A 24,438-nucleotide genomic window follows, 5' to 3' on the forward strand; every position below is an offset into this window, starting at 1 on the left:
CCTAACCAATGTGGATTCTTATGCTGCTGGCTATAATATAGTAACTGTTTTTAAAAGACCACAAATCTAAAAGCCTCCTTGATACACTTCCGCAACAGATTATCTTCCAAAGGCATAATAGTCCTAAGATACAGTACTTGTAACGGGATAGGAGAAATCCAAAAAGAAAACAAAACATAAACTGAATGCAGTAGAAATCATTTGAGACAGAAGCCAGTTTTATAAAACATAAATAATCATTTATACTCCATGATTAGCAATGGATACTGTCTTAAGTAAACAAGGACAATTAATACAGTACAAGATATTTGTGGTTTTGTTTTTTATAACCCACTAAGCCAAGATTTGTATCTCTGTATGGAACTGATTTTCAAATGGACAGAAATGGTCTTTGATCTTTCTGAACCACTTGTCTTCAAATTCTTCTGAGGATGCAGTCACCAAGGCAGTCAGGGCTACGGAGCCAACACACTTCACCTCTGGGTGAACTTCATCTTTTATTTTTTCTGGGATATCTTCTCCCATAACCTGTAACAGGAGGAAAAAAAAAACTGTCCCAATAAAAGAGGCAGCAGACATGGAATGCTAGTTATCAACTGTGAAGGCTTTCATTCAAAGGCAGAAAATACTTGAGCAGCCAGGGGACATTCCCAACACATTGAAAAGATGTTTGTTTAGAAGTAGTTATCCGTCTATGGCCATACCACCCTGACTGTGCCCGATCTCATCTGATCTCAGAAGTAGTTATCCAAGGACAAATAAAATATCCCATATTTCTACCCTCATTCTCCCCAAGTGAAAGAATCACTCTGGTGCTGCTGCAGCAGCAGTACTATTTGGCTTACCAGGAGTACTGAGTTACCCTTTTTGTTTCAAAGAGCATATTCTGTTGGTGAGAATGCAACTGTAGCATGTAGCTGGGCCCACCTTTTCCTGACCCAAAAGGACTCTAATCCCTCTATAACCAAAGCAATCTTGGGGATTTAAGGAGCCGGTTACCAATGAAGGTACAATACTGCTCCCTACTGGTCAGAATCAGGCCCAGATGAACACAGGGTCATGTCCCAAGATTCTGGGTTAGTTTCTTTGAGAAGACATCACAAAGTTAGGTTGTAGAAAGCTTGTACCTGAACCCACTAAGTAAGCAGACTGCCCTTAATGACAATGAACTAAACTTAAGTTCCAAAACATTTCATACCATCTGTCACGAAAGCTTATGTAGTCATGGAGCAGGGATGTTGTAGAGGGAATTTAAGTTCCACATAGATTTGCATTAGATAATCTCCAAGGTTCCTGCAAACCCGGATATTGAATGTGTTCATGAAAACTCAAATTATAATGAATTAGAAGCAGGCTCAAATAATGGTTTTGCGGACTGGGTTTAAATCTTCAAAGATTACATATTGTTTGAGGAAATTGCCAATGAGAGCCAAGCTTCACTAGGCAACAGTCAGTACTTACTAAAGCCTGGTATTTCACCAGTTCTAAGATACTTTTTTGTTTTTGTATTTTAACATCTCTAAAATCAAGATGTATCTGAGCCAGGTGTGGTGGTTCACACCTGTAACACCAACACTTTGGAAGGCCGAGGCAGGATGGTCGCTTAAGGCCAGGAGTTAGAGAACGGCCAGGGCAACAGAGCAAGATCCCCGTCCCTACAAAACAAATTATCATTTTTTTGAGTCAGAGTCTCGCTCTGTAGCCCAGGATGGAGTGCAGTGGTGCGATCTTGGCTCACTGCGACCTCTGTCTCCTGGGTTCAAGCAATTCTCCCACCTCAGCCTCCAAAGTAGCTGGGACTACAGGCAAGTGCCACCATGCCCAGCTAATTTTTGTATTTTTAGTAGAAACGGGGTTTCATCATGTTGGTCAGGCTGGTCTTGAGCTCCTGACCTCAACTGATCCACCCACCTTTGCCTCCCAAAGTGCTGGGATTATAGATGTGAATGAACCACTGTGCCCGGCCAAAAAATTTTTTAAAAATCAGCCGGGTATGGCAGCACTCAACTATAGTCCCAGCAACTACTTGGGAGGCGGAGGTGGGAAGATGCCGTGAGCCCAGGAGTTGGAGGCTGCAGTGAGCTATGACTGTGCCACTGCACTTCAGCCTGGGAGATAGAGTGAGACCCCGCCTCCAAAAAAAATTTTTTTAAATGTATTTGATAACCACTGGAGTGAGGCTCTATGTGATAGTGTAAATGGCATCTTATTTTTCTTTTTTTTTTGGAGGGGGGGGGGTCAGAGTCTCACTCTGTCGCCCAGGCTGGAGTGCAGTGGTGCAATCTTGGCTCACTGCAACCTCTGCCTCCTGGATTGAAGCTATTCTCCTGCCTCAGCCTCCCAAGTAGCTGGGATTACAGGCGTGCACCACCAGGCCTGGCTAATTTTTGTATTTTTAGTAGAGACAGGGTTTCACCGTGTTACCCAGGATGGTCTTGATCTGATCTCATGATCCACCCGCTTCGGCCTCCCAAAGTGCTGGGATTACAGGCGTGCGCCACCACGCCTGGCAGGCATTTTATTTTTCTTTTAGTGACACATCAAATGATATGTCTTAAAACTGATGATTTCCTGGATTCAGTGAAATGTAGTATTTTAAAATCTGGGATAAAACACCAAAAATGCCTTTCTTAAAAAAAGATAAATGAATAATAGTAAGACCCAAACAACACACTATTCCCAAAAGAGGGACAGACAGGCACAATATTTACAGGTGTCAAAAAATCTGCCAAAACATTCAGCCACATAAACATTTTAAACTTCCATATGCCAAAAAAAATCATAAACTTCAGAAAATATAGTAACTATAGAAAGATACTTAAGTCTAATATAGAGAGAACTCTTAAAATTGCTACGAAAAACAAAGAATAATGAAGCAAAAGCAAGACTAGGCATTTGACATGATACAAATGGCCAATAACACATGAAAAAATTGTTCATCTTAATAGTAAAGAAATAAACATTAATGCTAAAAACATTACATTTTTATCTACCAAGCTATCAATTTTTAAAGTAATATTATTAAGTTAAATTATATAAAACAGAGGTCAAAATGATTGATTTCACATGGTTCAATCTAATAGTCAGGATCAGGGTAGAAAAAACAATGCTTTCACATATTGCTAGAGGATATATAAATTGAACTAACTTTTCTAAATGACAATTTGGAAATGTGCTTAAGTCTTTAAAAATGCTCATATATTTAAATCCAGCAATTCTATTTCTAATAATCTGTTCCAAAAGGTACAAAGGCACATATTGATTTTCTTGCAAGGATTTATTAAAATAGGTACTGAGTATTTGTTAAATGTTCAACACAGGGAACTAAGTAAATTATAGTTTGTCCAAAAATTGACTACTATCCAGTCATTAAAAATTATGTACTCAAATAATATTTAGGATATAGGGTCATGCCCATGTCATAATGTTAGGTAAATATCAGAAAACAGAAAATAAAATGTACAGTTTGGTAGTTCCTAAAAAAGTTAAACAGAGCTAATATATGACGCAGTAATTCCACTCCTAGGTATATATCCAAAAGAATTAAAAACAGAGACTTAGCCAGGTGCAGTGGCTCATGCCTGTAATCCCAGTACTTTGGGAGGCCGAGGCAGGCAGATCACTTGAGATCAGGAGTTCGAGACCAGCCTGGCCAATATGGTGAAAGCCCGTCTCTACTAAAAACATAAAAATTAGCTGGGCATGGTGGCACCCGCCTGTAGTCCCAGCTACTTGGGAGGTTGAGACAGGAGAATTGCTTGAACCTGGAAGGCAGAGGCTGCAGTGAGCCGAGATAGTGCCACTGTACTCCTGCCTGGGTGACAGAGCAAGACTCCATCTCAAACAAAAAAAAACAAACAAAAAAAGAGACTCAAACATACTTATATGCTAATGTTCATAGCAGCATTATTCACAATATCCAAAAGGTAGAAACAACTCAAGTATCCATCAAAAGATGAGTAGATAAACAAAATGAGATATGTACATATATATGAATATTATTTAGCCATAAGAAGGTATGAAGTTTTGATAAATGCTAAATATGGATAAACCTTGAAAACATTATGCTAAGTGAAATAAAGCAGACACAAAAGGACACATATGGTATGATTCCACTTATTTAAAATATCTAGAATAGATAAATTCACAGAGAAAAATAGTAGATTAGAGGTTCTAGCGGGTAGAGAGAGAAGAAAATAGGGAGTTATTGCTTAATGGGTAGAGTTTCTGTTTGGGGTGATGAAAAAATTTTGGAAATAATGGTCATGGCGGCACAACACTGTATACGTACTTAATACCATTGAATTGTACATTTAACAATGATTAAGATGGCAAATTTAAGTTACATATTTTATCAGAGTAAAAAAGAAAGAGGGAGAAGAGCAGTTGTTATAGAATAAAAAAGACATGAGACAAAAGGGCCACATATAGTATTTAGACCTTATTTGGATCCTAATTCAAATAAAAGAATTACAAACAGGAAAAAAAAGCATGTGATCATAGAATATTTAAGGATATGGGGCTATGTTATTACAAGTCAACTAAAATTAAAAGCACAAAATAAAGGCCAGGCATGGTGGCTCACACCTATAATCCTAGCACTTAGGGAGGCCAAGGCGGGACGATCATTTGAGGCCAGGAGTTTGGGACCAGACTGGGCAACATAGCAAGACCCTGCCTCTACAAAAAATTTTAAAATTAGCTGGACATGGTGGTGGGTGCCTGTAATCCTACGAACTTGGGAAGCTGAGGTGAAAGGACCACTTGAGCCTAGGAATTTCAGGCTGCAGTGAGCTAAGATTATGCACTGCAGCCTAGCCTGAGTAACAGAATGAGACCTTTTAAAAAATAAAAACAAGCACAAAACAAAATGTACATTATAATCCTAATTACAATCCTAACGAGGGCCCAGACATTTTCCATCTTTTTAAAAAGCTCCACTGGTATATCACATGCATTGTCTACACAGGAAACTACCCTTCCACCCAACCAACAGATTTATCGAGCATGGTGAAGAATACAAAGATGCCAAAACATACTATTACTTATAAGGAACCTAGTATCTAGTTGAAAACATAAGACACATTCTTATGTCTTCTTAGGGCCCAAAGAGCTATCTATTTAAGCAATCACTATCTGAGCTCAGAGGAAGGAGAAATGACCACAGAGCAGAATATTCCGGAAAAGCTTCCTGGAGGATGTGGAACTTGGGAGAACTAAAAGACTGACCAGAAGTGTTTTTTTGTGTTTTGTTTTTTGAGACGGAGTCTCCCTCTGTTGCCCAGGCTGTAGTGCAGTGACACAATCTTGGCTCACTGCAACCTCCACCTCCCGGGTTCAAGCAGTTCTCCCGCCTTAGCCTCTCGAGTAGCTGGGATTACAGGTGCCTGCCACCTCGACCGGCTAGTTTTTTGTATTTTTAGTAGAGATGGGGTTTCACCATGTTGGCCAGGCTGGTCTTGAGCTCCTGACCTCAAGTGATCCACCCACCTTGGCCTCCCAAAGTGCTGGGATTACAGGAAGTGTTCTGATGAGTAGTTCCATTTTAGACATTTTGTACTTGAAGTGACAGAAGAGTAATCAATAATTATCCCAGGTTAACCACCTAGTAGGCAATTAATCTGATGTGAGACACATGTCCCAGAGATAAGACTAGAGATAAAGACTGGAGAGTAATCAACCCAGAGGTGACAATGGAACCTAGGGGTGTGGTGATGATTTCTGTGACAGAAAAGTAGAAAACAGAGAGGTCAAGGGAATCTTTAGCATGCCATTACTTACGCTACAGAAGAAACCAGCTGAGTCCCAAGAGGCAGAGGAACATTAAGAAACACAGGAGAAAAACAAACCAGTGTAGCCTCTCAGAAGTAAAAGGAAGAGATCAGGCATGGTGGCCCAGGCCTGTAATCCCAGCACTTTGGGAGGCTGAGGTGGGTAGATTGCTTGAGGCCAGGAGTTCAAGACAGACTGGCCAACATGGTGAACCCTGTCTCTACTAAAAATACAAAAATTAGCAGGGCGTGGTGGCACATGCCTGTGATCCCAGCTACTCGGGAGGCTGAGACATGAGAATCGCTTGAACCCAAGAGGTAGAGGTTGCAGGGAGCCGAGATCGTGCCACTGCACTCCAGCCTGGGCGACAAAGCAAGACTCTGTCTCAAAAAAAAAAAAGTCGAGGAAGGTTTACATGTTAGTTTAAAAAAAATTACCTTTGAATTTCTATGCAACCATCAAAGTAGTAACAGGGTAGAGCAGGAATAAAATGGACTTGCAGCTGCCAAACACAAGCTCCAGACCAGCTCTCCCACTGAAAATCTGACCGCAGGCAAGTCACAAGCTCTCTGAGCCTCAATTCTAGCTCTACTCATCTTCACAAGCTGTTATGATGAATGGAGGAAAAAAAACAGAACTGCTACACAAATGTAAGCACTCATTCATTCATTTACTCAGCACTGAAACAAACAATTATTGGGCATTGATGATGTTCAGGCAGGCAGGTGCTAACAAGCACTGACAAGTACATGAAACACAGCCCCTGCGGTCCCGCACGCTGCAGGGGAATGCCGATCAAGAGGCCGCCTTGGTGATTGCTGAGTGATCCAAAGGCACACAGAGGAGGGAGACAAGTCCTTCAGTAGATTAAATTTGGCCCTGCTTTTTAAAAAATGCTATCAGAGCCAGGGAAAATATCTATGATGCTTCGTTTCACATAAACCCGAGGGATACACTCACCTCAGCTATCAACAGCAAAGTGTCTTCTTTGAAGCTGAACCCTTTCATTTTATCTTCAATTTCCTGCTGAGTCCTTAAGTTCCTCTCCAAAGCAAACGATGTTTGCTGAGGTTGGGTAAACTGAAGCAGAAGCCTGAAAAACCGAAAAGTCTCAATGCGTGGCGAAAAGTCCCAACGCTTCCAGATAAAGGAAAGCTGCGAGGAAACGTTCAGAGAGCCCAGGTATTGAGTCGGCTGCAAGTCCCACCAGGTTAAAAAGCAGGTACCCACCCTCACTAGAACTATCATTTCAATCCCTAAAGCTTCCGACTTGGAATCAATTGCCCAACTTTACATTGGAGATTCATCTTTTCTAAAATATAAAGACTAAAACTGCTCAAAGAAATCTTCAGAGAGCAACACCTGAAAAGAGCTTCCGGCCTCAAAAGAGCTTCCTGTGGAAGTCAAGGGATTGAAAGGATAAGTAATTTGGAGTGAAAGGAACGAGCCTCCCAATCAGACTCCTCTCACACAGGCCCTCTGGATTTGCTCCTTTGAAGTCAGTGTTCTGTGACCCTTCCATCTCGCTGACCCCACAGCAACTTGACCGCAAGGACTAATTAGATTCGCTAGCACACTTCAATTACCCCAAGCAGGGCCAAATCTTTGATGACCCTCTGACAACCACTCTGCGATACCTTACCACTGACTTCCCCGTCATGATCATAGCTGGTCTCCTCTCTCATTTAACTTCCTCCTGTCTTCCTCATTTGGCTTTTTTTTTTTTTTTTTTAATAAATACTCAATATGCAGATTTTCCCCTTTTTTCTCACTGGTACCTACTGCGATGCCCAGAAGCACTGGCTCTCCATGCTGTGGAACATGTCCAACACTACGCTAGGCAATGAGAGATACTGATGAGCAAAACACACTTGTGGCCTCATGGAATGAATGGAAGGAGGGAGACAGCACATAAGTATTTCAGGTAGTGACAAGTGCTATGGAAAAAAACCCAAGACAGGGTGGACACAGTAACCTCTTCAGATGCGGTGGTATAGGCAGGAAGGCTTCCTTGAGATACCAGGCAAGCTACGAGCTACCTGATGAGGAACCAGTGGGGGAACATCTGGTGGCGAGGGCTTGGCCAGGGAGAAGGGGGCTCTGACACAGGAACAAATTTGATATGCTTGAAAATCACTAAGATCACTGTGGCTGGAACACAGAGAGAAAACTGTGTAGTAAATGAGGTGGGAAAAAAAGGCAGGGCCAATTCAAATCAGATCTTGCAGGCCATGGAAAGAAATGCGGAATTGACGTAAGTGCAATGGGAAGCCATCTGGACGTTTCAGAAAGGAGCCTGACCTGACTCACAGGTAAAATGATCATCTGTCTGCTTCAGTCTGACCTGTTGACATCACCTACCCGGCCTCGGGAAGCATTCACCTTCGTTACCCCTTTGATGTAACTTGCTTTCTGCCCTCTGGATATACTCCAGGCACCTGCGACTCGGTACTTCAAGCCTAAAATCATTGCCTTCCACCCCAAATCGGCTCTGCTCATCCTCCCAGGTGTCCTATCTCAGCGGAAGGCACCACCATCCACCTGTGCATCCTCGAGAGACTCTGTAGAGACTCTTCCGTTCTCCTCACCCTCAACCTTCCCACACACTCCGCTGGTCACCAAGTCCTGTCTATTATATCGTGCAGTGACATCCATTTCTTTTTTTTATTACCACTGTACCAGCCTAGGTCAGGCCCTCATCATCTTCCACTAATTACTCCACAACCTCCAGTCCTTAGCTCCTCCTTCTAATCCAGCATCGCAGTCACCAGAGCTCTCTAAATCACAGGTTTTGGCCAGGTGCGGTGGCTCACGCCTGTAATCCCAGCACTTTGGGAGGCCGAGGCCAGTGGATCACCTGAGGTCGGGAATTCGAGACCGGCCTGACCAACATGGAGAAATCCCATCTCTACTAAAAACACAAAATTAGCCTGGCATGGTGGTGCATGCCTGTAATCCCAGCTACTCGGGAGGCTGAGGCAGGAGAATTGCTTGAACCTGAGAAGCAGAGGTTGCGGTGAGCCGAGATCGTGCCATTGCACTCCCACCTGGGCAACAAGAGTGAAACTCCGTCTCAAAAAAAAAAAAAAACCAAAACCCAAAACACACACACACACAGTCTTATCACATGCTCCTGTATTTAAAACCTGCAAATACTCTTCAGGCCTTCGGCACAAAGACCAAACCCTTGTGACACCAAACATCTTGTGTTAACAATAAAAACAACAAAAATAAAAGTACTAATCTAACATTTACCAAATGCCTACTACATACCATGCAGGACAATAAGTACTTTAAATACTTTAATTCTACAACCCCAGGAAGCAGGCATTTTCCCCATTTCTCCATCTGTCAAGATTAAGCAACTAGAGAGCAGAGTTTAAGGAATCTGTGCAAGGTCAGACCGCTTGCAAGAGTTCAGGTTCATCCACTTAGCATCAGCAATTTACTAAGTTCTTCAAAACCAGTTCTGACACCAAAGTCCTACTTCCTACTTCCTCTGCCACCCTGGCACTGTGGCCATAGCCTATCTTGAGCCCTTACCACCAATGCTGCTCTTACCACCAGACAATGTGACAACACTGTTCTAGAACGGATCCTCTGCCCCTCTGGGCGGTGCTTTCTTTTTACCTAGCATGCCTCTTCCCACGTGGGGAATATTAACGTGGAGTGAGCAAGATAAGCTGAAAGAATGGGTCTGGAATCAGAGACCAGCTCCAAATCCTGGCCCTGCACCTCACAGCTGCACCACTTTGGGAATGATTTTAATAGTTTCCTGATCCATCTAGTGGGATCCCAATAGGTATCCCAGAGTCATGAGGATTAAAATGAAATAATGTATACAAAGCATCTAGCACTCAGTCAACTGACAAGGGTTCCTACAGGGACCATTCAGCAGAGGCATCATCCCCTCTGTAAAGGCTTCCTTCTTTTGGCCACGCCAACAGCTCCCTGACGTTGGTCCCCCCAGAATTCTGCTCACAGCACTGATATACTATTTAGCACCTGTGCTGGCAGTTACAGGCTAGACATACCATTTCTCTGAGTGAGTGAGGGGCATAAGGGACTGCTTTTTAAATGATCTTTGTGATCCTAGCACCAAGCACATGTCTGGCACACGGTTGTCATTCAATGTGCCTCTGAATTAGTGACACGGTCAATCTAAACAAGCATCCACTGAATACATTTTAAAATTTGCCAAATAGCTGGGAACGGTAGCTCACTCCTGTAATCCCAGCACTTTGGGAAGCTGAGGCGGGTGGATCACCTGAGGTCAGGAGTTCGAGACCAGCCTGGCCAACATGGTGAAACCCCGTCTCTACTAAAAATACAAAAATTAGCCAGGTGTGGTGGTGCACAGCTGTAATCCCAGCTACTCAGGAGGCTGAGGCAGGAGAATTGCTTGAACCTGGAGACAGACGTTGCAGTGAGTGGAGATCACACCACTGCACTCCAGCCTGGGCAATAAGAGCAAAACTCCGTCTCAAAAAAATAATAATAATAAAATAAAATTTGCCAAATAGATACCACTTCTCAGTAAGCCTCACTGTTAATATTTCTTGAATCCTCCTGAGTTAAAAAATCTGTACATTCTTTGGTACCATTTGAAACATGAGAGAGTCTGCTTCTTTTCTCATCATTTATAGAACTGGTCAAGTGTATTCTCCCTACCCTTCCCTCAAACTCTTATACTTTAAGGATAAAAAGTACTTGGTATTCCTAGGCACAAACCATGGGAATTCTCTGTAGAATGAATTAAGCATCATCTACTCCCATTATCAGCAATTCAAATACAAGAGCTAATTTTCTTCTTTAGTAGATTTCTGTGGAATATACGAACAGAAAATTCCTTCTTTAAAATATCTCCTCTCCCTTTTTCAGTGTTTTATATATTTTTATTTTCCTAATTTTTTAATGTTTTCTAATCTTAACATTCCATCTTGGGCAATGACACAGGTTATATTCCTTTTTGTTTCTGAGACAGAGTTTCATTCTGTTGCCTAGGCTGGAGTGCTGTGGTGTGATCTCAGCTCACTGCAGCCTTGACGTACCAGGCTCAAGCAATCATTCCATCTCAGCCTCCTGAGTAACTGGGACTACAGGCACGCACCACCATGCCTGGTCAACTCTTTTTTTTTTTTTGAGACGGAGTCTTGCCCTGTCGCCAGGATGGAGTGCAGTGGCACGATGTCAGCTCACTGCAACCTCCGCCTCCCGGGTTCAGCGATTCCCCTGCCTCAGCCTCCTGAGTAGCTGGGACTACAGGCACGTGCCACCATGCCCAGCTAATTTTTTGTATTTTAGTAGAGACAGGGTTTCACCACGTTGGCCAGGCTGGTCTCGATCTCCTGACCTTGTGATCCACCCACCTCACCCTCCCAAAGTGCTGGGATTACAGGCGTGAGCCACCGCGCCCGGCCCACATAGTTAACTTTTCAAAAAAATTTTTTGTAGAAATGGGATTTCACCATGTTGCTCAGGCTGGTCTCAAACTCCTGAGCTCAAACGATCCACCTGCCTCAGCCTCCCAAAATGCTGGGATTACAGGTATGTGCTACCACACCAGCTAACACAGGTTGTATTCTTAAACAAATGTAGTTTTGTTTCCAAGTATTACACACTAGAATGACAAACGTTTAACAGAACCATAGGAAAAATTCCAAAATATATACCAAATGTCTAGCCTAGAACTTTCTGAAGCTTAAAATTAGAAAATAAAGTCTTTACTCTGAGCTGATTACCAAGCGTTGCTTCAGTGACTCTCAGCTTACCTGGTTCGTATAAAAGAGGCACATGCTTTCAGCTGAGTCTCTATCAACACTGTTTCTCTCTTTTCTGCCATACAGTTTTGGATATTTGTCAGAGCTTTCTCATTTTTCTGGCTATTACTGCTACTCGCTTCCACAGAAAATAAAGAGCTCTCAGGCAAGGTTTCAGGAAAACACAAAAGACAGTCTTTTCCTGAGTATGGAAAGAAGGATTTGAGAGTTTTGTCACTTGAGGTGAAACTGTGCTGTTTCTGAGATGACGCAAGTGCTGCTGAAAGAGCTGGCCCCAGATTCAGGTAAGCCTCTGCCAATTTGCCCCAGTTCCAAGGATTAAAAGGATGCAAAGAAATCAGTTTCTGCAGGCAGAAAATTGTTTTCTCCAAGTTCTGCAAACTTGAACAAATAGCAAGCTGGAGGTAGAGTACCGTGGTTAAATGGTCTGTGTTGGTTGCTTTATTTTCCTAAGGAGAAAAAAAAAAAGGTTAAGAAGTTTAAACTTCAAAGAATTTTCCATATAAAATGAGAATGCCTAAAAAACCAAGTTGTATATGTTATAAATTAGAAGTATCTTTCAGTAGCTATACGAGTGACCTAAATATATTTCAATATATCTCATGTTTGAAACCGTAAACCCAGAGAGATATATGCTACCTAGAGAAAGAGTCACCAGCCATTCCCAAACATCCTAATGTCATAATAACTTAACAATTCCTAGATGGTGGCCTGCCAAATGTTCAGCATCAAAAACATAAATATCCATTTATTTCCAATTTTTATTATAATCTTTACTGTCTTCAGCCAGATATCTGAAAGACCCAGCCAATTTTCTTAGATCCTGGCCTAATGATTCCATTGTAATATTCAAGGCTTTCTAAAAATCCAAATGGTAATTTCCTTGAGGATTTGAACAAACTCCACTTCCAAATTTTATTTGGCTTAGACATTTTAAACAGGATAGCCCTGAAGCTCTCCATGCTTCATGACGCATTCTAATTGAATCCAAATGCCTTCCCTGGTAACCACTACCAAGATCAATTATTATTTTTGGCCAAAAGGGGTTGCTTAGTTTCCTTTTGATCAGAAAATCCTTTTCAAATCTCCTTAACCAGCGCCACCATCTCTTGCCTAACTTGCCATATGGCAAATGTCCTCTGGGTTAGTAAAAACAGGCCTGCTTTTTCTAAGTTGAAGTTTGCGGAGAGCAGATGGCAGACTCAAATTACCCTCAAGTTGATGTGAGGTCTAAGGAAAGCCTGGCCTGCAAGCGTCCAGATCAGGCTCCCTCACAGAACCACACTGAGCATGAAACATGAGCAAAACTACCTGGTGTACGGCCCCAGGAAACTGTACACCAGCAAGTGAAGGCCTGCGGGCAGCTCTAAATATTCCCACATTGAGTGAAAAGATAGGAGATAAAGCCCCATACGACTGATTTGGTGACACTGTACCTTCCCAAAGACAGAACACATCTCGTTTTATTGTTACTATTGTTCAGCATCTGTCCTTCCCAACAGACCATTTAGCTCCATAAGAGCTTTTGTTCAATGTAAATTCCTAGTACAGAGCACAGCTCCTCGGCCATCACAGATGTTAAATCACGTTTGAGTAATGACTTTTCTAAAGTCAAATCATGTCATTTATAAGGAAAACAACATGTATAGACTACATCTGTAACAAATGCTACCCTTCTTCTGTAACCAGTCTATAGGGCTTTATATTGTTCAAAAACTTTTTTTTTGAGACAGAGTTTCGCTCTCGTCGCCCAGGCTGGAGTGCAATGGTGCGATCTCAGCTCACCGCAACCTCTGCCTCCCTGGTTCAAGCAATCCTCCTGCCTCAGCCTCCGGAGTAGCTGGGATGACGGGTGCCTGCCACCACACCCAGCTAATTTTTGCATAAAGTAGAGACACGGTTTAGCCATATTGGCCAGGCTGGTCTCGAACTCCTGACCTCAAGTGATCCACCCCCCTCGGCCTCTGAAAGTGCTGGGCTTACAGGCATGAACCACTGTGCCCAGCCTCAAAAACATTTTGATATTGATAAAGCAAGTGTGTGTTAGGGTGGAGGCTGTTACTCACAAACTATGATCCTGATGACAGGGTTTTATTTGTTTGAGATGGAGTCTCATTCTTTTGCCCAGGCTGGAGTGCAGTGGCGTGATCTTGACTCACTGCAATCTCCACCTCCCAGGTTCAAGCAGTCCTCCCACCTCAACCTCCCAAGTAGCTGGGACTACAGGTGCCCACCACCACACCAAGAGAGTTTTTAAAATTGTTATTAGGGATGCGGTTTCACCATGTTGGCCAGGCTGGTCTTGAACTCCTGACCTTCGCCCACCTCGGCCTCCCAAAGTGCTGGGAATACAGGCATGAGCCACTGCGCCCTGTCAATAGTAGGGTTTTGAGAGGTGGATTAGTAAACTCCTTTCTGGAAATTAAATTCTATTTAGGCCGGGCGTGGTGGCTCACACCTGTAATCCCAGCACTTTGGGAGGCCAAGGCGGGCGGATCATGAGTTCAGGAGATCGAGACCATCCTGGCTAACATGGCGAAACCCCATCTCTACTAAAAATACAAAAAATTAGCCAGGTGTGGTGGCGGGCACCTGTAGTCCTAGCTACTCAGGAGGTTGAGGCAGGAGAATGGCATGAACCCGGGAGGCAGAGCTTGCAGTAAGCCAAGATCACGCCACTGCACTCCAGCCTGGGCAACAGAACGAGACTTCATCTCAAAAAAAAAAAAAAAAAAAATCTATTTAAATGAGTGAGTGATTTTTCCAGAATACTGCAACTCTTTCTGTAACAATAACATGATGATGACAGTTAACATTTACTGAGTGTTTACGCAGTGCCAGGCACTATTCTAAGTGTTTTCCTCATTTAATCCTCCTGACAGTGCTTTAAAATAGATTCAGTAATTTTCCTTATGTTACAGATAAGGCAACTGGGTCACAGAGAGGTTAGATAACTTGCCTGCCATAATATGGCTGGTAAGCAGGAGAGCTACAGTCAGTTATACTAAAAGTCAAGGAATAAAAGGTACTTACGAAGAGCTGATATGGCCGGGCAAGGTGGCTCACCCCTGTAATCTCAGCACTTTGGGAAGCCGAGGTGGGCAGATCACTTGAGGTCAGGAGTTCAAGATCAGCCTGGCCAACATGGTGAAACCCTGTCTCTATTAAAAATACAAAAAAGGCTGGGCGCAGTGGCTCATCCCTATAATCCTAGTACTTCGGGAGGCTGAGGCGGGTGGACTGCCTGAGCTCAGGAGTTCGAGACCAGACTGGACAACATGATGAAACCCCGTCTCTATTAAAAATACAAAAAAGGCCGGGTGCAGTGGCTCATCCCTATAATCCTAGGACTTTGGGAGGCTGAGGCGGGTGGACTACCTGAGCTCAGGAGTTCGAGACCAGCCTGGACAATATGGTGAAACCCCGTCTCTACTAAAATACAAAAAATTAGCCAGATGTGGTGGCGGGCATCTCGAATCCCAGCTACTTGGGAGGCTGAGACAGGAGAATCGCTTGAACCCAGGAGGCGGAGGTTGCAGTGAGCCAAGATCGCGCCACTGCACTCCAGCCTGGGCGACAGTGCGAGACTCCATCTAAAAAACAAAAAAAACAAAAACAAAAAAACAAAAAAAAATGTAGCCAGGTGTGGTGACACATGCCTATAATCCCAGCTACTTGGGTGGCTGAGACAGGTGAATCGCTTGAACCTGGGAGGAGGAGGCTGCAGTGAGCCAAGATCGCACCACTGCACTCCAGCCTGGGCAACAGAGCAAGACTCCATCTCAAAAAGAAAAAAAGATCTGATATGTATGTGCGCTGGCTAAACCGACCAGACACTAGATGAGCACTGCATGTACACGATATATTGTTTGTCTCCTTAGCATCGAACCCAGAACCAGGAAAATAGTAGGACTGAAATGTTTGTTGAGTGCTGAGTGGATAAATGAAAAGGAGTCACTTACTACCAGAAAGTCATTTTCTTACCAGTTACCACACAGGCATACCAACCACTATAAGAAAATGTTGTAATTATTTAAGAAATAAGTCCTACTATAAATTTTATCCAAAAATCATGAAAAGAGGTGAATGAATTTCAGCAGAAATTGTGAATAGAAAATGTTCGAATCTTGATGGCCACCCCGGGACTTGCTGTCTATTTTGTTCAATGTTACATACTGCGACAGGTCCCCCTACAGAATGTGAAAAGACAGTAACCACCGTCACAAAAAAACAGATATGGGCCAGAGCTAGTAACAAAAGGCGAGGGTCCTCAGGTAGAGAAGAAATTTTAAAAAACAAAACAAAACACAGCTTACCAGGAAATGAGAATGCCGTGCAGACACGCAAGGTCCGCTGAGATCATGTGTGAAGCCGACAGAAAGGGGCGAACCCCACGAGCCCACTTTCCACCTGACAGTCCTGCCCAACAGGTTGCCAGGACGCCTGATGCACAGTTCTGAAAGTCCAGGGTTTTCTGACTGGTGTTTCTCCTGCCTAGTAACCATCCCCAGCACCGGAGACCTGGCATCGGCTGATTGGCAACAGATCCTTCTCTGAGCCACCGAAACAGATTCCCTAAGCTAGAAGGAACCAGAGATGACCCAACCCCTGCCAGGAATCCAGCTGCCACTACCTTCAACAATCAAAGAGGAGGAGGAGGAAGCACAACAGTGACGTGCAAGAAACGCCGAGCGAGCAGGACAGTAATAAAGGCTACAGAAAGGCACCGGAAGGGCCAAGAGCACTGTTAATTTGCGGACTGGGGAAGACTAGAAATGAACACAATGAAATCCCATCAAGTTAACTGCTCATGCAAACGCTTCCTTAAGAAGTCGATTTATCTATCTTTCAGCTTAAGCACTAACCCCCAATTAGTAGAGAACAGAAAAGAAAGAACAAAACACAGCTGTTTTCCATGTTCTTAGAACAATTACTGCCAAAGTTTCCTCGAATTGCAAGAGGCTGAGGTCCTATGCAGTGAAGGCTTAAGCAAACAAAGGTTAGGGATTTCTCTTAGTTAATGAGATGGCAGATGTCAGCTCAATTGTGTGCATACGTTAGGCTGATCGCTGGGCGGTACATCCACAAAGCTCAAAATCGGTGCCACAGTGTCTCCTTAATTCCCTCCGAGGAAGAAAACTAGTCCATTTAGACTAATTCCCATATAAAATTTACACAACAATCAATACAAATAATGCCTTAACCTAGAAACAAAAGCAATAAAATCTAGAACTGGAAAGAACTACCTTTCTTTATCCCTTAAAAAAAAATTCCGCTTTAGAACGTGTGGAAAAAGGCAATAAAATTTTTTTTTAAAGAAAAAGAAGGCCGGGTGCAGTGGCTCACGCCTATAATCCCAGCACTTTGGAAGGCCGAGGCGGGTGGATCACAAGGTCAGTTTGAGACCAGCCTGACCAACATGGTGAAACCCCGTCTCTACTAAAAATACAAAAATTAGCTGGGTGTGGTGGTGCATGCCTGTAATCCTAGCTACTCAGGAGGCTGAGGCAGGAGAATCGTTTGAATCCGGGAGGCGGAGGTTGCGGCAAGCCGGGATCACTCCACTGCACTCCAGCCTGGGTGACAGAGTGAGACTCTGTCTCAAAAAAAAAAAAAAAAAAAGAAATAAAGAAAGAAAGAAAGAAAGAAAAATTCCCTCTTTTTCTTCAGCGAGGCTGCCGAGCTCCAGACGCAGAGATGCAGATCTTTGTGAAGACCCTCACAGGCAAGACCATCACCCTTGAGATCGAGCCCAGCAACGCCAAAATTCAGGACAAGGAGGGCATCCCACCTGACCAGCAGCGTCTGATACTTGCGGGCAAACAGCTGGAGGATGGCCGCACTCTCTCAGACTACAACATCCAGAAAGAGTCCACTCTGCACCTGGTGCTGCGCCTGCGAGGTGGCATTACTGAGCCTTCCCTCCGCCAGCTCGCCCAGAAATACAACTACAACAAGATGATCTGCCGCAAGTGCTGTGCCCGCCTGCACCACCCCGTGCTGTCAACTCCTGCAAGAAGCGCGGCCACACCAACAACCTGTACCCCAAGACGAAGGACAAAGAAGGCTCTTCCTTCCCCAAAGAGCGGGGTCCTGCCCAGGCCTCATGGCCCTGGGGCCTCAATAAAGTGTCATAAAGTGTCCCTTTCGTTGACTGGGGAAAAGGAAAAAGAAAAAAAAATTCTGCAAATTCCACTTAAAAATAAAAAGGACTACTAAGTGTGGCTTGGTAATGAGTATTTAGTCATTTTGTGGGGGGGACCTTTTTTGGCTTAGAAAAATACTGTTCATTGTAGAAATTTTGGAGAACAACGTCTAAAAACAATCTAACGAAGAAAACAGATCACTCATAGTCCTTCCACACTGAATGTTACTCCTAACAAGAGAAAAACCTCTGCAAAGGAGATTTTCAGGCAATACAGAATTTTGAGCATGACACAAGAAAAATATTACAAGAAAATGATTATGTCTAGGTTCCAAGTTGTTCATCATAATAAAACTCTCACACCCCTGACAATTTTCTTCTGCTTATCCAAACCCATAGCTAGCAAGAAGTTTGTTTTGTTTTCAAAAAATACACCATTCGACCACCCTTATAGGAATGTGTGTGAAAATAAGCAATAAAATCACTCACCAAGTTTGCAGCAATCTCCAGCGCCTCTATATGCCTACCCAGGTGAGCCAGACACCGAGCCTGACCTTCCTGGACATCCCTTTTCATGGCAAAATTGGTCGATGACAATTTTTCAGAGATACTGGAATACTCCTGCAGTGCTTTCTGGAAATTATTTGTTAAATAAAGAAATGAAAGGAGGAAAACATAACAGAAAAAAGGATTCAGAATAGGGGTGATTTTTTTTCCTAGGTGGAAAGTAATGTTATAACTGACCAATGAATTACATGAATATTTAAATGAATTAAAGAAGATTTCAGTATTCTAGTGATATGGTTTAGCTGTGTCCCCACCCAAATCTCATCTTAAATTGCAGCTCCCATAACCCCCATATGTTGTGGGAGGGACCTGGTGGGAGGTAACTGAATCATGGGGGTGGGTTTTTCCCATGCTATTCTCATGGTAGTTAGTCTCACGAGATCTGATAGTTTCATAAAAGGCAGTTCCCCTGCACACACTCTCTTTGCCTGCCGCCATGTAAGACGTGACTTTGCTCCTCCTTCACCTTCTGCCATGATTGTGAGGCCTCCCCAGCCATGTAGAACTGTGAGTCCATTAAACCTCTTTTTTTTTTTTAAATAAATTATCTAGTCTTGGGTATTTCTTCATGGCAGTATGGAAATGGACTAATACATCTAGTCAATCCTACTTTCCTAAAAGGTAGAGAAGGAATGGCTAGAGAATATAATCACTACTACTATGGAAAGCATCATGATATAGCAGAAAGAACATTCTGGGACCAAATATACTAGGCTTTGAATTCTGGTATTGCCACTAACTTACTTTATAACCTTTTCATCAGCAAAATAAAAACAGGATTCTCATGCAGATGAAATGAGATACATATGTAACGCAATCTAACATCTAGTTGTTCTTTTTCTTATACATTTTGGGGTGATTTGCTCCTGTGGCACTGTGAAATGTCTGTGCTAGAGGGTCCTAAGTAATGAGGAGATTCAGAACCTTGAGGAATAAGCCTACAAGGACAAGGACCCCAAAGAGATCCTTTTGTTGGAGTTACAGGAAACAAACAAATCATACAGAGCCAAGCAGAAAAGAACGGAAACTTGGGAGCCTCAGATTATAAACACACATCACAAAAGATTAAACTCATCTTCATAAACACCACACTAACTTGGTACACTGTTATTTACATATGCCATAACTGATAAAACAAGAGCCCACTTCAAGCACCACCATCTTCTATATGTTGAATTCTACCTGATACTCTTGTCGTCTGTAGGCCAGGTCTCCTTTGAATTTCTTGAGAGTCAGCACTTCAACATCATCACTGCTTTCTGTTTCTTCATAAAACCACTTGAAATCATGAAAATAGCCTATTACAGAGTGAGCTATGCTTTTCCACCTCATATTCAGAAGCAATTTCCCATAATATAATTGATTAAACGTCAAAAAAAGACTTCTTCAAGATGAGACTCAAGAGAAACACACTGACAAAGAATGAACATTTTAATTATGGCTGTTTTTATTAAAATGTTCACAAGCTGGTCAGGTGCAGCGGCTTACACCTGTAATCCTAGCACTTTGGGAGGCCCAGGTGGGTAGAATGCTTGATGCCAGGAGTCTGACACCACTCTGGGCAACATAGAGAAAAACCCTATCTCTACAAAATATTTAAAAATTAGCTGGGCAGGCCAGGCGCAGTGGCTCATGCCTATAATCCTAGCACTTTGGGAGGCCGAGGCCGCTGGATAGCTTAAGCCCAGGAGTTCACGACCAGCCTGCACAACATGGCAAAACCCTGTCTCTACTGAAAATACAAAAACTAGCTGGGTGTGGTGGCGGGCGCCTGTAATACTAGCTACTTGGGAGGCTGAGGCAGGAGAATTGCTTAAACCCGGGAGGTGGAGGTTGCAGTGAGCAGAGATCATCCCACTGCACCCCAGCCTGGGCGACAGTGCGAGACTGTCTCAAAAAACAAACAAACAAACAAAAAAACCCAATTAGCTGGGCATGGTGGCATGCACCTGTAGTTCCAGCTGCTCAGGAAGCTGAGGTGGGAATATTGCTTGAGCCCAGGAGTTTGAGACCAGCCTGGGCAACATAGGGAGACCTCATTTCTACAAAAAAAAAAGAAAAAAAAAAAAAGGAGCCAGATGTGGGATGTGGTTACTTGGGAGGCTGAGGTGGGAGAACTGCTTGAGTCTGGGACTTGGAGACTACAGTGAGCTGTGTTCAGATCACAGCAGCACTCCAGCCAGGGCAACAGAGTGAGACCCTGTCTCAATTAAAAATAAATTTAATAAGCAAAAAAAAAATTATCACAGGTAATAAGCACATCAATAATATGATACCTCTCTAGAAAAGCAGCACACAACTGTATGGTTTTATCTGCAGCATTTTCAATACATAGGGCTGTGGTGCCTGGGAACCTACATTTATCTAGCATAGTTCACACTAGTTCTTTATTTACGGATTTATTTTTTTGAGAGTCTCACCCTGTCGCCCAGGCTGGAGTGCAGTGGTACAATCTCGGCTCACTCAACTTCCACTTCCTGGGTTCAAGCAATTCTCATGCCTCGGCCTCCCAAGTAGCTGGTATTACAGGTGCGCGCCACCACACCCAGCTAATTTTTGTATTTTTTTTTTGTAGAGATAGGGTTTCACCATGTTGGCCAGGTTAGTCTTGAACTCCTGAGCGCAAGTGATCCTGCCTCTGCCCACCTTGGCCTCCCAAAGTGCTGGGATTACAGGTGTGAGCCACCGCACCCAGCCCACATTGGTTCTTTAAAATGAGACATGCTTTCTTGTAGATAAATTTTAGTGTGACTGGAATAGGGATTGACAATTCTTTACTGAAAGGACATAGGAAAGAAGAATTATAGATATGGTGCTATTATGAAAATGTCATAATGGCAAAAAACTAGAATTTCAGCAAAGGAGACAGAAATTAAGGCTAGAAGGAGGCTCCAATGCAACCAAATACCAAAAACCTGTAGGAGAGAAGTCTGAGGAAATACCCATCTGGGATACTTTATTTGCTTTTCTACTGATTTAAATCCTATGGATAAAAAGGAAAGTGAGACTGAGATTGCTTGACTATTGAATAAATAATGTAGCGAAACGCAGTGGCTTACACCTGTAATCCCAGCAATTTGGGAGGCCGAGGCGGGCAGATCACTTGAGGTTAGGAGTTTGAGACCAGCCTGGCTAACAACAGTAGAGAAACCCTGTCTCTACTAAAAATACAAAATTAGGCCGGCATGGTGGCACACGTCTGTAATCCCAGCTAGCTGGGAGGATGAGGCAGGAGAATCGCTTTAACCCGGGAGGTGGAGGTTGGGGTGACCCGAGATCGCGCCACTGCACTCCAGCATGGGCAACAAACTCCACCTCAAAAAAAAAAAAAAAAAAAAAATCACTTCATTTTAGAATTTATATTAAATTCTATGCACCTGTACAGCACATCAGATCTGACAAAGTATTTTCATATACATTATCTCATTTCACTCCCACGATAACTCTGTGAGCCAGCATGTATTATTTTTCTGAAGGGACAAATAAGGAGCTGACACCTTCAAGGCAAGTGGTAAAGCCAACACTGGAATTCAAGAGTCCTATCTCATAACCAGAGTTTTTTTAATGTTCTGCCACATGATTTCCAAGCCCAATCCCTGTTTTGAGTCTACATGATCCAGGGCTGAAGGTAACTTTGAAAGATCGTATGTGATAAGGAGAAAATGCAACTGAAATAACCAAAAACACAATTCAGTAATTATCGAGTGCCTGGCATCTTGTCAGTACAATTGTGAGGAACGAATGAGACAGTATATGCGAAGGAACCCACCACAGTGCCCGGAACACTTCCGTATTTTCCATAAATATTAGTTTTGACTGATGAACTATTTACACTCATGAAAGAATAGGAAGTAATACTCTACTAATTCAAAAATATTCGCGGAGTCACTATTATGAATAAAAACTCTTAGGCACTGCCAAGGGCATCAAGAACTCATGCTGGTGCGATCATTTAGCACTCCCGGTCTCAGGACTTTGTGGGAATACTGACAAGTGCTTTAAGTAGAAGCTAAATAGAGGGAAGGGGGCCAAAGACAAAAATATTTGGCTGGAAGACGAAATCAGAAAAGACTTCCTAGAGGAGATGACATTTAAGATGTGCCTTGAAAAACGGATATAACTGAAGGACTTTAACCATCAGCGCGGGGTTGGTACGGGCAGGGGGAGCTCGCCGAAGAGGGAGGGGAGAGTGGGTTTGCCGGAGGTCACCGTTTTGGGAGGCCTGACTGCCCGGCTGTAAGAGCAGTGAAGACAAACGGGAGGTACCGGAGATTGCAGGGCAGGGGCGTTGAGACCAGCCGGCAGCAGCCAGGCCGGCCAAATGCCAAGTGGGAGTCAAGCCGCTGACAACGCGGGGATTCTCGCCCATGGACCCGGAATGGGGCCTGGGAAAGCCGCTTCCCCGTGGAGGAGGAGGGACGGCGGGGGACGCGGCGGGCGCTGGAGCCTGCCAGGGTTTGCGTTCGCGCGGGCGGAGGGGCGAGGCCGGGGCCGGGGCCCCGCGGAGGGCGAGGCCTGGGGCCCGGGATAAGGCGAAGAGGCCCCAGCTTCTCACCTGCGGCTCGCAGAACTTGGCGCAGTAGGACGCGGGCGGTCCTGACCGCCGCTCCGGCCTCTCCTCGAACACCGAGTCCTCGAACTCGCCGCCGAACAACCAGCACCCGGAATCCATCGCGCGCCCGCGACGGGGGCAACGAGGAGGCGGGGCCCGCCGGAAAAGGCGGGGCTTCCACGGCCCAGAGCGCGGCACGCTGGGACTTGTAGTCTTTGAGGGCGACGCGGGGACGTGGCCGCTGCTGGTTGGGAGTAGTGGTTGAGCTGAGATGATTATCTGACCCACTAACTGACCGAACCCCAGGAAGGAGGTTTTGACTTCTCTGTGTCAGGAGATGGACAGAATGATCCTTACCTGCACCCATCAAAAAGCACGCTGGCCCCAGAGTAGCTGTTTAAAACTCGCAGGTACCTTTTTAAAAATTAAAATAAGAGGCCGGGCGCGGTGGCTCAAGCCTGTAATCCCAGCACTTTGGGAGGCCAAGGTGGGCGGATCACTTGAGGTCGGGAGTTCGAGACCAGCCTGACCAACATTGAGTAACCAGGTCTGTACTGAAAATACAAAAATTAGCCGGCCGTAGTGGCGCGCGCCTGTAATCCCAGCTACTCGGTAGGCTGAGGCAGGAGAATCGCTTGAACCCGGGAGGCGGAGGTTGTGGTGAGCCAAGATCGCATCATTGCACTCCAGCCTAGGCAACAAGAGTGAAACTTCGTCTCAAAATAAAAAATAAAATAAAATAAAATAAATAAAATAATTTCGAGACAGGGTCTCGCTCTGTCGCCCAGGTTGGAGTGCAGTGGTGAGATCATGGCTCACTGCAGCCTCGAACTCCCAGACTCAACCTATCATCCCGCCTCAGTCCCCCAAGTAGCTGGGGCTACAGGCGCGTGCCACCATGACCGGCTAACTTGTGTATTTTTTGTGGAGACTGGGTTTCACTACGTTGCCCAGGCTGGTCTCGAACCTGATCTCAAGCGATCCGCCCACCTCGTTCTCCCAAAGTGCTGGGATTATAGGCGTGAGCCACTAAGCCCGGTGCAAGTACCAATTGTCAACCACTGTGCATTCCTGTCACTGTGTTAAGCACATTTTTTCTTTTCGGCTAACAACCACCTTATGAAAGCCAAAGTGATTCCCATTTTGCAAATCCTATTTTGAAGATATTGGAGTTTGGAGAGGTTAAGTAACTTGTTAAGTTTCGGTCATTATGTGGCTGAAACTTGGGAAATACAGAAATGAATGCGTACTCTCCGTGCTTCCGGACAAGAGACACTACCACCAATAACAAAGACCGGAGTCATTCACGCATTTATGAAAGAAAAGACACAGAAATATACCGTGGGAGGCTAGATCAGGGAGCATTCATTCGACCTGGAGAACACCAAATCTCAAAATTCTAAGACTAACATTTACTACAATTCTTATACTTTTAAGATATTTCTTGACTCTAGAAAGTAAAGATTGTTGACAAAATGCTGGCCAATACTGTACAGCACAATATTGTGCCATATTACACAGTAGGAAATAAACATAAAGGTTTTCCCCGATTTTTTTCCTGTTCCTCTTCACTCTCACCAGTTTCTCTTCCACCATTTATCTGTCTTCCAGGTTTGTTTTTT

General features: G+C 44.0%; 1 protein-coding gene and 1 pseudogene across 2 annotated transcripts; one reads left to right on the forward strand and one right to left on the reverse strand.

The window, feature by feature from the left end:
- Nucleotides 1-200: 200 nt before the first annotated feature.
- C7H8orf76 (chromosome 7 C8orf76 homolog) lies at nucleotides 201-22,992 on the reverse strand. Of its 2 annotated transcripts, XM_003820483.4 has the most exons (6): nucleotides 22,820-22,992; nucleotides 19,447-19,542; nucleotides 18,187-18,330; nucleotides 11,544-12,001; nucleotides 6,733-6,865; nucleotides 201-528 (listed from the first exon to the last, which is right to left on the reverse strand). In XM_003820483.4, the coding sequence occupies exons 1-6, from the start codon at nucleotides 22,934-22,936 to the stop codon at nucleotides 334-336; spliced, it is 1,143 nt and encodes a 380-aa protein (XP_003820531.1). In that variant the 5' UTR covers nucleotides 22,937-22,992; the 3' UTR covers nucleotides 201-333. The 2 variants fall into 2 exon arrangements, with proteins under 2 accessions (XP_003820531.1, XP_034822453.1); XM_034966562.3 differs by lacking the exon at nucleotides 19,447-19,542 and having other exon boundaries at nucleotides 22,820-22,971.
- Nucleotides 15,798-17,819, forward strand: LOC134731002 (ubiquitin-ribosomal protein eL40 fusion protein-like; annotated as a pseudogene).
- Nucleotides 22,993-24,438: the final 1,446 nt, after the last annotated feature.

This window comes from Pan paniscus, chromosome 7, assembly GCF_029289425.2.
Source record: "Pan paniscus chromosome 7, NHGRI_mPanPan1-v2.0_pri, whole genome shotgun sequence".
Taxonomy (NCBI): Eukaryota; Metazoa; Chordata; class Mammalia; order Primates; family Hominidae; genus Pan; species Pan paniscus.

Excerpts from the sequence above, each read along its gene's own strand:
- C7H8orf76 (XM_003820483.4), bottom strand. The coding sequence starts at position 22,936 with ATGGATTCCGGGTGCTGGTTGTTCGGCGGCGAGTTCGAGGACTCGGTG. Across the intron at positions 18,331-19,446 it reads ACAGACGACAAGAGTATCAG|AAAGCACTGCAGGAGTATTC; the intron begins GTAGAATTCAAC and ends AATAATTTCCAG. Across the intron at positions 12,002-18,186 it reads TGGAGATTGCTGCAAACTTG|GAAAATAAAGCAACCAACAC; the intron begins GTGAGTGATTTT and ends TTTTCTCCTTAG.